This window comes from Leuciscus leuciscus, assembly GCF_965113295.1.
Source record: "Leuciscus leuciscus genome assembly, chromosome: 7".
In the NCBI taxonomy this organism is placed as follows: domain Eukaryota; kingdom Metazoa; phylum Chordata; class Actinopteri; order Cypriniformes; family Leuciscidae; genus Leuciscus; species Leuciscus leuciscus.
In genome coordinates, this window is record NC_138731.1 from 29,488,814 (window position 1) to 29,503,759 (window position 14,946).

At 36.8% G+C, this 14,946-nt stretch overlaps 1 protein-coding gene across 1 annotated transcript in view; it reads right to left on the minus strand.

The window, feature by feature from the left end:
- Window positions 1-313: 313 nt before the first annotated feature.
- ramp1 (receptor activity modifying protein 1) overlaps window positions 314-14,946 on the minus strand; it is a 28,959-nt gene continuing 14,326 nt past the window's right edge. Inside the window, exons 2-3 of the mRNA XM_082176441.1 lie at window positions 13,795-13,930; window positions 314-1,104 (exon numbers count right to left, since the gene is read on the minus strand). Coding sequence (XP_082032567.1) covers window positions 849-1,104; window positions 13,795-13,930 — 392 coding nt within the window. The 3' untranslated portion in view covers window positions 314-848. The remainder of the gene's footprint in view (window positions 1,105-13,794; window positions 13,931-14,946) is intronic.

Sequence of the window (14,946 nt, forward strand, 5' to 3'; positions counted from 1 at the left end):
TGTTGAACAATAGTAAAGTCATTTTTGCAGTCTTTGTATACGGCGGAATTAAATTATCTTTAAAGCTCCATAAGTGCCATCAATTTGTACAAATTTAATTTAGATGACATTTTCAATGTCAATTTCAATAAATTTCTTCCAACAGCTTCCCAAAATGTTGCATGATTTTGAAGTTGCAATTCATTGTGGGATTTATTTGACTTTGAGAGATGCATGCGATGCTTTGGCCAAAGCATTTTTAGGTGTCTTACCGAAATATCTGATGGCGATATTCATATAATTTCAATAAAAAAAAAAACATAATAGACCATAATATAGTAAAGGTTATTGGCATGATCATGGTTGTAGCCCTTTTTTATTTTTTAAATATTACAACAAAATATTAATCATGAATGTCATGCTACAAATGTCATAATTTAGCACAAAGCACATCTATGAGTGTGAAATACATTGAGGTGTCACAAAGTGATTGAGTCCAGTACTCACATAGGTTTGTCAAACACATGGGAATAACAGTGTCCTTCCTTTGGTGTTTATCCATCCAAGGTTATACTTATCCATCATCATAATGACTTGCATCCAGATTGGAGATCTGTTTCACTGACAAAATGCTGGCATGACAAAACATTTAGTTAAAAACTACTTGAAAGAAATTGTGCTGAAAGTTTTTGTCCGTATAAACGACTTGTATGTTATCTGTTTGTAGATAACACAGTGACTGTGTTCACTATAAGCATTTCGATATACAACTACTTGATGAGAAACAAGTCTTTCTTAATGTTCGCAGTCTGTGAAATATCACTTTCTCTGTTGTTCAGTGTGGAGATTCTTGGTTAACTTTTGTAGACTTATACAATTCCCTCGCTGCGTTTACTCCTCCACACCACTAGAGCAGTCATGAGTAGCGTCACCAGAATGGGCACCACGATAAAAGGCCCCAAGATCCGATTGGGTGGATCGTGAAGCAGCCGTCCAGACAATGAACAGTCATGGAAGTAGTGTCTGTGCACCCGGATAAAGAACTCATCCACCATTCGGTTGGGCCAGAAACAGTTCATCTTCAAAGCCACTAGGAACGTGCAGTTGGTTAGTTCTCCATAAGACCTTTAGGAGAGAAAACAGGAGGTTAATGTCGACTGTTTGCATAAGATGGTGTTGTGCACTTTTAAAGGTTTCAGGATGAAGAGAAAATGGTTTAAATGTGAAGTGTGTCAATGTTTGATATTAAAATACTTTCTCTTTCCCCGTAGGAGGCAGGAGAAGTGCAGAGCCAACTATAGGGAAGCCACTCGTAGGTTTATTTCCCAGAGAGTGTAAACACTGTGGCACTTTCAAAACATTGCTCTTTTGGAGTGGTTCTACATTCATTTTTTAGCTCATTGCAGTGGCCACTGATAGGAGAAACTGAGCTTTTGCAACTCCGAAACAATTAAACAAATTGCTTCAAAATATGATTGACTGTTTTGAAGCGCTGGTCAAAACGGTGTAAATGCAACAAAAAACTCAGCCTAATTTTGGATAAAGACACCTTTTACACCTTTGCCAAGTGCAAATGTTTTCTTGAAAGTGTAACCTGCAATCTACCATTAAACAGTAAGGCCTGTTTTCACAGACAGGATTAGGCCTTAGTTCAATTAGGGCATTTAGGTCGCTTTTTTAAACGTGCCCTATTTGCAAAGGTTTTGAAGCTTCACAAAGCAGTGTTTGGAAAGCACCCATCACTAATGACCACAACTGAAAACTTTCTCTGAGATAAAATGGCACCACTTTATTGATGACTTTACATTCAAGTCATCTGGTTGATAATGTTTTGCACTTGCCTTTATTTTCACGCGGCAGTGAGGTCATCCAAAAGTCATAGTGATATTTAAATTAGGTTACTGAAGATATTTTTTTAATTAGTAGTCATTTGTCTAAAACTATTTTTGCAATTCCACTTGGTGCCACCGGTGATGCAGAAATTACACAATTCACTTTAAAATTAATATCAATTTAATATGTGCTGAAATATAAAAGTACTATCAATGAATTCACATCAAAACCTGCAAGATTTCAAGACTGTACTTGACTGTACATGGTCTGTAAGAAACATGAAAATAGCCATAGGTTCACACGAATCTCTTTGGTGCTGTGCCTAATCATCCATAAAATCCACTACTGCATATTTGTGTGTGAGAGTGTGCGTGATAAATGTCTTTATTAAGCTGAAATAATTATTCTCTCAGTGATCATTAAGGAGCCCTGATGGAATGTGATCACTCCAATAATGATGATGATGGTGAAGAAGCTCAAGGAGAGTCTCTTCTTTAGATGAGCTCTTAATAGGTCCCTGTGTGAGTGTTAGACCCCTCCCCCCTCCCCCTCCTCCTCCTCCCCCCTCCCCTGAGCCATCTATTTTTAAGCCCAGTCAGCCTAGCGTGGGATGCCTGGCATAACCTGTGCAGACTTTTAATCAAGAGGTTTCTTCCGGGCCTGTTTTAGGGGCTGGAGCAGACTGCACACCGCCTCCCCTCACATTTCACCCAGAGGGATAAAGATGGCTTGCAGGATGGCAGCTCAAACACTCGGGAAGTGCAAAAAGCACGTCTCATCTTCCCAAAGAGGCATGTGTGACACATATGGGTGTCTAGGTCACCCCTGTGTGCACAGCCAGGCTATGGAGGCTAGGGGGTGTTTGGGTAAAGGAAACGAGAAACGAATTAAAGAAGTCAGTAGAGAATGACTGGAACTACTGCAAATTCAGGAGAGGGGTTTAAAGGATTGACTTGGAAACTGAATTTAAAACACTGAGCTACATTTTACGTACTGTTGCACTGCATTATTAAATGCAAGTCCATTTTTATAGTTTCCCCTTTATTATTTATTTTAATCGATTTTATAATTACATACGATATTGATAAAAAAAAAAAAGATATATATATATGTGCTATGTCAGTGTTTGTGTCGATGTGCCTGGGTACCACTGATAAATGTTAAAACAAAACAAAACAAGAAATCATTTGTGGTAGACATTCACTAATGGTGAGAGTGAGTCAGTTTTACTGGAATTAATGTTCAGGAGAAGCTCCAGCTTCTGTTAAACTCCCGTCTGTTAATGGACTGACCCTGAGCTCACACCTCTGATCGTCTCTGTCTGCCCGTGTATTATTAGCATTCACATTAAAGACTAAAATAAACAAAGAACCATCCGAATGTATGCCCACTATGGACAGTTAAATTGTAAAGTAGCACTGTATTTATTTTTTCTCATTTCATTTTTAATTGTGTTTGCTAAGACAAGCGTCTTTATTATTACTGCTCATATTTGAAGTGAACATATTAGTACTGCTCATTCTTATGATTAGAGAACAAACCCCTAAACGTTTTAAACTTTGGCACATAACTCACTGCTTTGGCTGGATAACTTAAGTAGCTTTATTAAGGCCTCTACTGTTGAACATGAACAGAATCATGCAGTGAAGACTATGCCAGTAACTGAAGCTATTTTAATTAGCATTATTTTTGGATAATGTTCTCTCTTTTTCCAGTTTTTGAATGTTTACTTGAATAGTTCATACTGCTGTATGAATTATTATTTTTTTGTTATATATTTTTTTTGTTCTATTGACATAATGTTCCTTTGATGTTTATTTTATTACTGACTGTCTACTTGTCTTGAATAATTACTTGATAAAGGAGCTTGTTCAATAGCACATTCCTCTTTCCTGTGTTATCGAAATTGGTATAGAGAATTATAAAATTTCACTTGTACCGTCTACTGAAATTTTGGTATTGTGACAGCTGACCCACAACACATTCAGAAATATTAGTATATATCAGCACATTGTGGCCATTTTAAGAGGCCACAGGGTCAGAGGTAGCCTGGGAAAACCCAGACAACTTCCGGCAAATTTAGATTTGCTCTGCAAGTAGTCTGGCAAAGAGCTCATTCAAGCCCATTTCTAATCCGTCGAAATCGCGGCACCAATCAGAAACGTTGGCGCGGGCTTTACACAATGACGATCGCTCTGATTGGTTTTAGGTCTATCCAATTGCGCCCAGAGGCATTTGAGTGACGTCCGTTGGTGAACCGCACCAACTTTTAAATGCATTATTATATTCAAATTGCAAACACATGAGGACAGTCTCCATGAAGACCCACTGGCAGATGAACGTGCTGCTACATTTCTCGTAGTGTAATGTCTCGAATTGGGAAGCAGCATGGCTTTACATGATGACGATCGCTCTGATTGGTTTTAGGTCTATCCAATTGCGCCCAGAGGCATTTGAGCGACGTCCATTGGTGACGCCCCTTTGGAAATGAGTTATTAATGAAGCTTTGCCAGACCATAACTCAGTTACTACTGAGAATGGTCTGGTTTTAACCAGGCTAGGTCAGAGGACAACAGGCCTAAATAGAATCTACACAGCAGCACATTTGAAAAGGGCAAAAGATGGATCCATGTAAAAACTGTATAAATGGCATCGTCCCATTGTGACATTTCATAGGCTCTTAAAGAGGTGGCCATCATGAACGTGAGAGAATTAGAAATCTAATAATATAATATCCTCTCCAGGTGGATTGCAGTGTAAAGCTATGCACATAAGGTTGTGCCATTCAACAGCAGTCATCACATTTTCTTTAATCTATATGGGTTTTCAACACTATGCCATTGTACATTCATTTAATTTGAAAGCCATTTTGGTTAGAGAATTTTCCTAATTCATATACACATCAAACCAGGATGAGACGCGCTCAGCTATCTGAAAAATAATCTTCTAGTTTCTGCTCTGCTGAAGAGACAAATGAGTATTTCTGTTTATATTTAACTACTTCATCCAACTGTACAGAGTGATGAAGAAGAGATGTCAAACGTATCATCACCAGCATGAACAGAAACAGCTGTGGCAATATTTAGCCTGTAGCATCAGTTGGAGAGGAAGTCATTTAGTGAACAAGTTAAATTTGGATGTTTAATAATAAAGAACCAGCTTCATTTTTGCCCTGTCAAAACCTATTATCATGCAATTAACAAGTGAATACAGATAAGATAAAACAGTTCTGGTTAAGATCCTTTGACTGCAGATGTGAGACATCAGATGATATCTTTGTATTAAGGTCATCATTTACTTTCATGTCATTCCAAACCCGTATGACTTTCTTCTGTGGAATACAAAAGATATTGAGGCATAATAATGGGGGAAATATAGGGCCGGTTCATCACACAATACTATCTTCAGACGACCACAACGTCTACTTTTATAGTGCTTCTCTTTTTTTATAATTAGACAAAATTACAGCTTAATAGACTTTGATAAAAACTTTATTAGGGGCAAAATAATTGGTTGTGGGAGAAACAGTCACATTAGGGAGAGTCACAAATTGTGTAAACATGAATATAAAGCATTTTCACGCCCACAAATATTGAAATGTTTATTTCACTCTTTGTTAACATTGTTTACATAAATGTTTTGATGTATTTTTGTAGTTTATAATGGGACAAAGGTACAACAAAATTTAGACAGGGAATTTGAAAAGTATAAATAAATGATGAAGGTATGTTAAAAAAAAGTTCATCTACTGGCAAGAAATATGGTCTTTCAATTAAATTTTCATATTCAGTTCAATTATGATTTACTGTACATTATTTATTATCAGTTTAATTAATCTTTGTATTTAAGAGGGAAGTCTTAGGCAGCACTGAAAGAAGCTGCACAAATGCACAAATTGCACTATGATTAACTGATAATAATATACTGAGTTTAATATAAAACTCAGCAAATATTTCAGTCTATAGGTGACTGCTGATGCTTTTCTCCATTGACCATGTGATGGGAAAGTCTTCCTGCAGCTTTCAGTCTTGTAAGACAGCAGATTGAATTTCAAAATGGTTTAACGCCACTAAATATAACTTGTGTGACAGGACAGAGAGAGTCAGGGACAAACATCAACACACAGAGACCATGACTACAGCACAGTGTCACTGTTCATGCTGTGGCTTTCCTACACCACCATAACCAGTCACAGAATAAAGATCGCAGTAATGGTTTCACGTTGCCATTTTCATGTTCGATCAATGCTTTTACTCCTGCTCATCCCTATTTGGCACTGCACTATTTGTCAATAAAGCCTCTTTGCAAACCCTGCAGTATACATTGTGACAGATTCATGAAACCATCCTAATTTCAGCTCATGCTGAAATATTACATTGCTAAAATAATTTTTCTTAATAAGCATTTTGTTTTTTGTTTGGCAAAAAATAAATAAAAATCAGTATAAAAAATAATAATAATATATATATATATATATATATATATATATATATATATATATATATATATATATATATATATATATATATATATAATAACTAAATGTAGTTACAATTTAATATAAAATGTCAAAGTGGGAAGAAAAATAAACTTGAGGGGGAAACAAGTAGTTTAATTACCCCACTGGAAATGTTTTTATTTTTTATTTTTTTTTTTTTTTTTTACTTTTCGGTATCTCATGCCATGTTGCTTCAAGTAAATGTATATTGTTTTAAGGATATTTACTTGATTGTACTGGAAAACAATATAATTGTTATTTTATGTTTTATTTTATTATATTTTAGCAGTGAAATGTCTTTTTATGTCAGCTGTGTTTCTCATACTTATAAATGTTAATCATTTTCCTGATTAATAATATTCATCCATCATTTTGGTTTTTGGAGCTCTATAGAAACAGCACATTCAGCTGAAGACTGTTTGTAGCAGAACCCACAACAACAGTGACCCAGAAGATCACATACTCGATGATCCAGAAACATCCTCATAAAACATTTCGAGCATGTGCCTCTGCAACAGTTACAGAAGCAGTTGATCTCTGTCTGCTGAATGCTGAAGGTGATGAGAATTGTTGAAACATTATAAAGTGTCACCCTCTTGTTGACTCTTTCAGTCTCTCTCAAAGTTATTAAGTGTCATCAAGGCTGACAGAGGGGTTAAATGCTTTCAAGTGTGGTCACATTCCCCAGAGCTAATAAAAACTATCCCACAAACACCTGGACTGTAATTTAAAAGGGGGGTGCATGCCCACGGGAGAACAGACGGACATTGGGATCAGAACCTAAACTCTGCGACTGCATGGGCAGCAGAAGGATTTCAAGGGGGGCGTCTTCCCCCATAATTCCATCTTTTATATTGCATTCAGTTGGGTAACACGTTTGTTGAATGTACTACATCTCTATGGCAGTATAAGCCATATGGATATTTCCCAATGTAATTCATATAACTTACAAGTACAGACACTGCAGGAAGTTTAGTCACTTCGTATCACTGCATTCAGATACATTTAAACTCCAGGACTGTCTGTTAACCAGCAATCTGTTAATCTAGATTTCAGTATTCCCTTGCCGTCACCAAAACAGTCGCTTTACTTTCTCTTCTCTCCTTTAGTTTCACAAGCGATCTCATGAGCCGCCTGTCCTCATGCAGTCTCATCAGGATGGACAGGACAACAGGTCACAGAGGGCCCAAAGAGTCAGAACTGCCCAAACACCAGATGGTGTACACAGAAATGATGGGTACAATGAGTCAAGACACCTGAGCTCGAGTTACAGGATCTCTGACTTATTATGTGCTTGAAGAGGATCACATCCATCATGGAATAGATTTCTCGAGAGGCTAAATGGGGAATAGCCTCTAATATTTTCTCATGGCCTGAAAACATCTCCATTATGTGTCTGGATTAATAACAGCTTCAGCCACTAGAAGTCTTGGGACGTGTGTCTCTTACTTTTTAATTAGATCATTCATTTGTTCAATTAAACTCAAGCAGTTCAAATATCAACAAAGAACATTTATTAGCAGACTAATTATGCCTTTTTTGAACACATTAATTAGGTCTGACATTTCGTCTCCTTGACAAATTCAGATAGCACACATCAAAACCTCAATAAAATGGCTATGAAGTCTAAATTAAATATGATTACATACACCAGTCAAATTTTAAAGATTTAGACCAGAGATGTGTTGGTAAAATTTTAGCTTGAATAATTGCTTTTAGCTGTCATGTAACCATTAGCAGAATAAAGCCCTGAAGCATATACAGGCAATCCTTTTTTTGCTAACTATTGATACTGACACTGACAAGGTTTATTTATTATGACCAATTACCAAGGTTTTAATTCAGTTAGGCTACTTGTTATCTGTTAGTAATGGCACAAAAATAGATAAAGGTTAGTGTTGCCCATTTATCAACTTTAAGTTTTGGAATTGTTGTAACTGCTTTGTACAAGCACATATTCAAACGTGATGCCTCAAGACACGCTTTCTCTCTCTCTGTGTTTTTGGAGCTTGACAGCTCTTAGTCACTGTACTATTTTGTTGTATGGAGGGAAAAAAACGTCTGCAAATTTTTTTTTGAGCTCCACAGAAAAAAAAAAAAATCAGGTTTGGAACAACATTTTGATTTTGGACATTACTGCATTAAAATTATGTCTTGCAATAAATAACCTGAAACCACAACTCAATCTCTAGAAGGTGAGTTTTTGTCTCTTCTTTGATGTAATGTTTGCATTTTATTAAACCTGTTGGGATCTGTTTTGTGCTTGTTAAATCAGTAGCAAAACACTTCACAGTGAGGTTTTAACTCTTTAACACATACCTCGGGTCTTTAGTGACCCAGGACATCATTCACTTCTCTCCTCCTTATTCATGTTTTAAAGTTAGACATCAACATTCTTACTATTCCTCAATCAATTCATTATAAACAATATAAAATTATAAAAGAATGCCTGATTTTGTTCAACTGAAATTGTATAGGGTCGCTGACGACCCGAGGTGTGTAACAGTGTAAGTATATTTTTCTGCACAACAATAATTGAATCTTTTTTGATGGCTGAAAAAGTTTATTCCACAAGCTGGCAAATAGTGTCTGATACACAATGATGAGGTGATGTTTCACTCATAGTGAGTGCAGGCAGAAAACAAAAGAATAGAAAGTATCATCAGCAAAACTTGAATAGGCCTAGGGTGCTTCTCATTTCTTATTTGTGCATCCTCATTTCCTTTCCTCGCGTCTCAGCTCCACCCCCTGTAGGATGCGAGGGAAGGCTGCAAGGAAAGAAAATGAGGACGGAGTAATCGAATGTAACTTTTTTTATACATTGGAATACTTGATCACTCGAGCGTCACTTCACCGCGTCATCAGCAGCGCTCAAAGGATCTGCCCTTATGTTGTTGAAGTTTGTTTATTTAAGAAATTCATAATAAATAATAATAAAGCAAGATACCCTGTTGAAATATGTGAGATGTGTGGTTTATATAAACTGCAAAGGTAAAGTATAAATTAAAATTATTGTGACCGATGTGAAGGGGGAGGAGAATTTATACGTGCGTCACGTTTTAGTCGATAAAACTCTTACGCATAGGATACACCTATGTATCCTTTGCCTATGACTCCTCAGGAAGCCTCCTCACTCCTTGATCCTCGACTCCTCGCGGTGCACTTAGATAATTGAGATGTCCTTCAAGCTGGCTGAGCTCGATCGGTTTCCGGGTCATAAGCTGGAGGACGGAGGAGCGAGGAGACGAGGAGGGGTACTGAGAAGCACCCTCAGTGATTTACTGCAGAGCAAGTACTGAACGGAATCAAATATTATTGTCACTGTCACTTGATGGTTGATCTGGTGAAGAAACTGTCAGCGATCAAAATATTGATTTTGAAGATGTTGAAAAGTATAGTTTTGAGAATATGTTCGAGATGCTGAATGTACTGGGAAATTAGCTCTGACAAGGACAGTGAGGATGGTATAAAACATCTGCTCAAACTGAACCCTTCCAAGATCCAAAAGGTAACAAAATATGCTTTATTTTATTCTTCTGTAATTGTTACTTTAATATCAGTAGAGTTTATATTATTGCGACAGATAGAGATTCATCAGTGTAAGATATAGATCCGGGTCGCTAAAGACCCGAATATGTAGTAATGATTGGCGAAAAATTCATGCATTTAAGGGTTACATCTGTTCCTTAATCTAATTTCTTCAGAAAAGCGAAAATTGTTTTAGACAAACACCTGCCTAACTCCAGCTCTTCATTGTTAATTTGTATATATTTAACAAGTCTATTTTGCCTCTAAACAGTGCTTTAAGAGGAGTTTAATGAGCATACGGCACACACACAGGAATGACCCTTGGCAGGGCAAAAGGCTATGTCAGTAGATTGTTGGTTCTCGCCGAGGCGGTTTAATGCTTCATTGCCCAGGTGAGACAATTTGCTGAAGTCCAACAGTTCTTGCTGCCTCTGATCGCTTGTATATCTTAATTACCTGCAGTTGACTGCCCTCAGTGCTCGATAAGTCTTACCTCACCACTTCTGAGGCTCATTGGAGGCCACACGCCGTTCTACAGCATTGCTCAGCCCTCATCCCAGACCTGTGGCTGTCTCTAGATGGTGCTTTGTACATAATTGAGCAACGGAGTTGGATGACACCATGGAGGGAGCCGAGGGGCCATACATACTTTAATGAGCGCTGTTTCACAGGTGAGTGGGGCACTTGAACCTGCTCCCAGATCTGAGAACACCATGAAATCCCCTGAGCTATGAAAGAGCAACCATTGAGCAATAACACTCTTCTCTAGGAAGGCTGACAAACTGAGGCTGGAGTCGAACTTCATGGTAAAAAAAAAAGTGCTGCACTGAATCATGGATTAATATTGTTCACTTTCTGTCCTGCCATGACAGATTTATGTCATGAATTTTCTATTGATTTAAAGAAGTGTGGCATCAATCATTTTTGATGTACTCTGTATTTTAAATAAAGCCAGCTAACTTAAGTCTGTGCTTGTTATTAAGGTTTAACCACAGATAAATCATTGAATCAGACAGAAAAATATTGTTAGCCATGATTTAAGGCTTCGATTTTGTTTGGTGGGCTAAAAGCACTTCTAATGTAAAAAAGCACAAAAATGAAATACCAAAGATCAAGGTCATGACAAACCATTATACACAGTTAGCAGAATATATGACTCACTGTCTAAAGGGAATCACTCAAACTGCTTTTAATGAAGTTGATATGAATAATCATTTTGTGTCATAATGCCTCAGTATAACAACACCCGCAGGAATCAGTCGTCCTCCTCAACACAGTTCTTTTTGTTTGCAACTTTAGGGCAACATTCTGAGATTTTGATCTGAATGACAACAAATGTACCAGCAGTTTTGTTAATGAACACCAAGAACATTTTGCTCTGACAATCTCTCCACTTCATAGTGGAGCAAAAATCTGGGTTAAAGTGAGGCACTCACAGTGGAAGTGAATGTAGTAAATCCATAAAGTTAAAATATTCAATAGACAAATATGTGTTAACATATGTGATTTTCTGTGTAAAGCTATATCAAAACTTTCAACTACATCACCATGACACTGAAACGGCATAAACTCTAAAACCTTAAAATGCCTGGGAAAATGTTTTAAACGTCACACCTCAAATAATACAATAATTTTAAGCTAATAATTAATGTGCTTTTATAAAATCATTCTTCAGTAATCTGCCCCATTCACATATTATAAGTGCTTAACCGTAAAACATCATAATTAAAAAAAGTAATGTAAATGTCATCATTTAATCACCCTTATGTTGTTCCAAAGCTGTTTGACTTTTTTCCTTAGCAGAAAAAAAGAAGATATTTGGAAGAATGCTTGTAACCAATCAGTTTTGGTACCATTGACTTCCATTGTATGGACGACAAAAAAAAACAGAGAGACATTTCAAAATATCTTCTTTTGTGTTCCACAGAATAAAGAAAGTCATACAGACATGACATCAGGAACGACATCAGTGCAAGTACATGGCAAAGTTTGAATTTTTGGGTGGACTTTCCCTTTAATTACAATGAATTTGAGAACCGTAAAACACTGTCAGCATTTTGCACGTTCGCACGAGCTACAGTACAGAATGTACGAGGTAGGTCGCAGGGGACAAACAGTGTATGAAATGTTGATGACAGGGACTGGCAGACCTTGCTGGCCCAGATCCGACAGCCTTGACATCCAGTGTCACTTTTCTTGACTGTTGCACTGGAGCGCAACGGTTTCAGTCTAACGTCAGAGTGGAAGTTTTTTAGGGTCAGTTGTCAAAGGTAAAGCTAAGACAGTTCTTCTTGTTAAGTTCTTCAATATCATGTGTTTTCTGGGGCACCACAAATGACCTCCTCCATTATGTCACAGAGACAGCTGCGCATATGGAGGCATTTCCCAGGAACAGTGTACGCCTGGAGCTGTGCCACATGGCACACTAAATCCCTCGGATGTATGAAGTATATTACGGTATGGGAACCCCTGTCGTCTCTCTTACTGAGAAAACTCTTCACTAACCTTGTCATGAACTGTTCAAATAAACATGCAGGTGTGTCAGCGGCAAGGTATGATTGCGCTGAACAAAAGTTGTTGAATGAGTGCTGAACCAAACTGTATCAGTATGTTTTTCATTTAATATTCAACAAATAGTATTGATCTGCCTTACTTGGTGGACGATGACACAATTTTCTTCTAGAAACAAACTTTGTTGTATTATTTTCATGTTATCACTGTGAAGCTGCTTTTATACAATCTGTATTGTAAAAAGCGCTATATAAATAGGCCTAAAGGTGACTTGACTTGACTTGTTTTTGAAAGAAGTTCCTTATGCTCACCAAGGCCTCATTTCTAATGATAAAATACATTTTTTTTTTATAGATTGTAATTTGTAATAATTTTTCAATGTATTTTCAGCACCATTATACTCAAATCTTTAGTCACATGATCCTTCAGAAATCATTCTAATATGCTAATTGGGTGCTCAAGAAACATTTATTGTTATCAGTGTTGAACACTTTTGGGCTGCTTAAAATGTGTCATAGTTTTCACAAAAATATTAAGAATTCTTTGATGAATAGAAATTTAATTAAAATAGAAATTGTAACAGTGTTGTAGCAAGCATGTACTGTTACTTTTAATGCATCCTTTCGGAATAAAAGAATACATTTCTAGACCCTATACAATTTTTACAAAAGATTTATGGGAAAACAGGCATTTTTTTTTTATAATTGTATTCTTTTTTTCTTGTTATATTGTTTATAAAATAACAATATAACAGGCTAACGACCCGAGGTGTGTAACAGTGTAAGTATATTTTTCTGCACAACAGTAATATAATCTTTGATGACTGGATAAGTTTATTCCACAAGGTGGAAAATAGTGTCTGATACACAATGATGAAGTGATGTTTCACTCATATTACCACACGCAGAAAACAAAAGAATAGAAAGTATCATTGGCAAAACTTGAATAGGCTCAGTAATTTACTGCAGAGCAAGTACTGAACGCAATAAAACATTAGTGTCACTGTCACTTGATGGTAGATCTGGTGAAGAAACTGTCAGCGATCAAAATATTGATTTCGAAGATATTGAAAATGTCGCTGAATGTACTGGGAAATGAGCTCTGACGAGGACAGTGATGATGAGTCAGACTGGGAACCCGAAAGTTGCGGGTTTGAAATGACTGAAGTGCCCATGTGCAAGGCACCTAACCCCCAATCACTCCCCGGTCACCACAGCAAAAATGGCTGCCCACTGCTCTGGGTGTGTCCACGGTGTGCAGTGCGTGTGTGTTCACTACTCACTACTCCTAATGTGTGTGCAATAACTTGGATGGGTTAAATTCAGAGGACAAATTCCGAGTATGGGTTACCACACTTGGCCTTCACATGTCATATGTCAGCTAATCAGAATCAAGAAATTACCAATAATATATTAAATCCTACAAGTGTCATGTTTCTCACTTACTCAACAGTGTCCTCCCAGCTGCACCACTGTTGCTGGTCGAGAACCTCCATGTCCAGCTTGAACTTGACCAGGCAGAACTCCTCAATGGCATTTCCATAGAGACTGCTACATGCCATCGTTAGCACAGGCAGGTTCACTGCAAGAGAACAAGAATGGAGGATGAAGAAGGAAAAACATCTCAATTATTCTTTACTCCACAGATCACTGTTCCCACTGTGTGTGAAGAATTTTTTAGATACATAAATAGTGGAGCTCAATGGTAAAGAAACATCACAAATGAGATCTCTTTATACTGTAACTCAACTGGTTTCCATAGACACCAAAATTCTCTCAAGATCAAATGATCGGCGTTATGTAATTGTACAGCTCTCATACTCTTCCATGTCAATAATTGTCTCATCTATGTCTATTTTTATTAGTAAGGAGTTTTCTATAAAGTATTATTTAAGTGTTTTTATTTTATTTATTTTTATTTTATTTTTTTGCTTCTCGGTGCTTCTTTAGCCTATTTAAAGTAGGGGGGAAATGTTTCCATTCTAAAAAAAGAACCTATCTATTTTAATATCTAATTTTCCCAGATTTTCCCATTGGAATAATAAGGCAAGTGGTTAATCAGGATTTGTTTTAACCACATCCCTAGCACATGATGAGTTGTCGACTGAATCTGTCATCTGACCTTAATAAATCAATAGGCTGAAATCAGAGGAAGATTTAAACTCATTAAATAAACACATTAAAATCAGCATGAGGAGAAAATGTGTTTAAGCTCGCAAGTTGCTATATTGATGTGTCTCAATAATAAAAAAGGACAGATTAATCATAATGTTTAATGAAATGGACACTGTAGTCTATTGCTGATACCACATGTATAAGTTTAGACTCACTCTGCAGTTTGTAAAAGGCATAAATCAAGCTTTACTTGACTGAACCTGGGACAGTTCTTTAAAATTGAACATCACGTCCAGATAACCAGCAGACGTGCTGTAATTAATTTATTTAATATAAAACTCTCCAAAAAAGCCAGAACCGGATTAAACATTTCAGAAGCTATAGCAAAGGTCTGAATAGAGTGTAAAAGAAAAAGAAAAAAACTTCCGAGGAGAAACAAAGATGAGTCATTTCATTAACTCTGATATAATGGTATTAATGTGC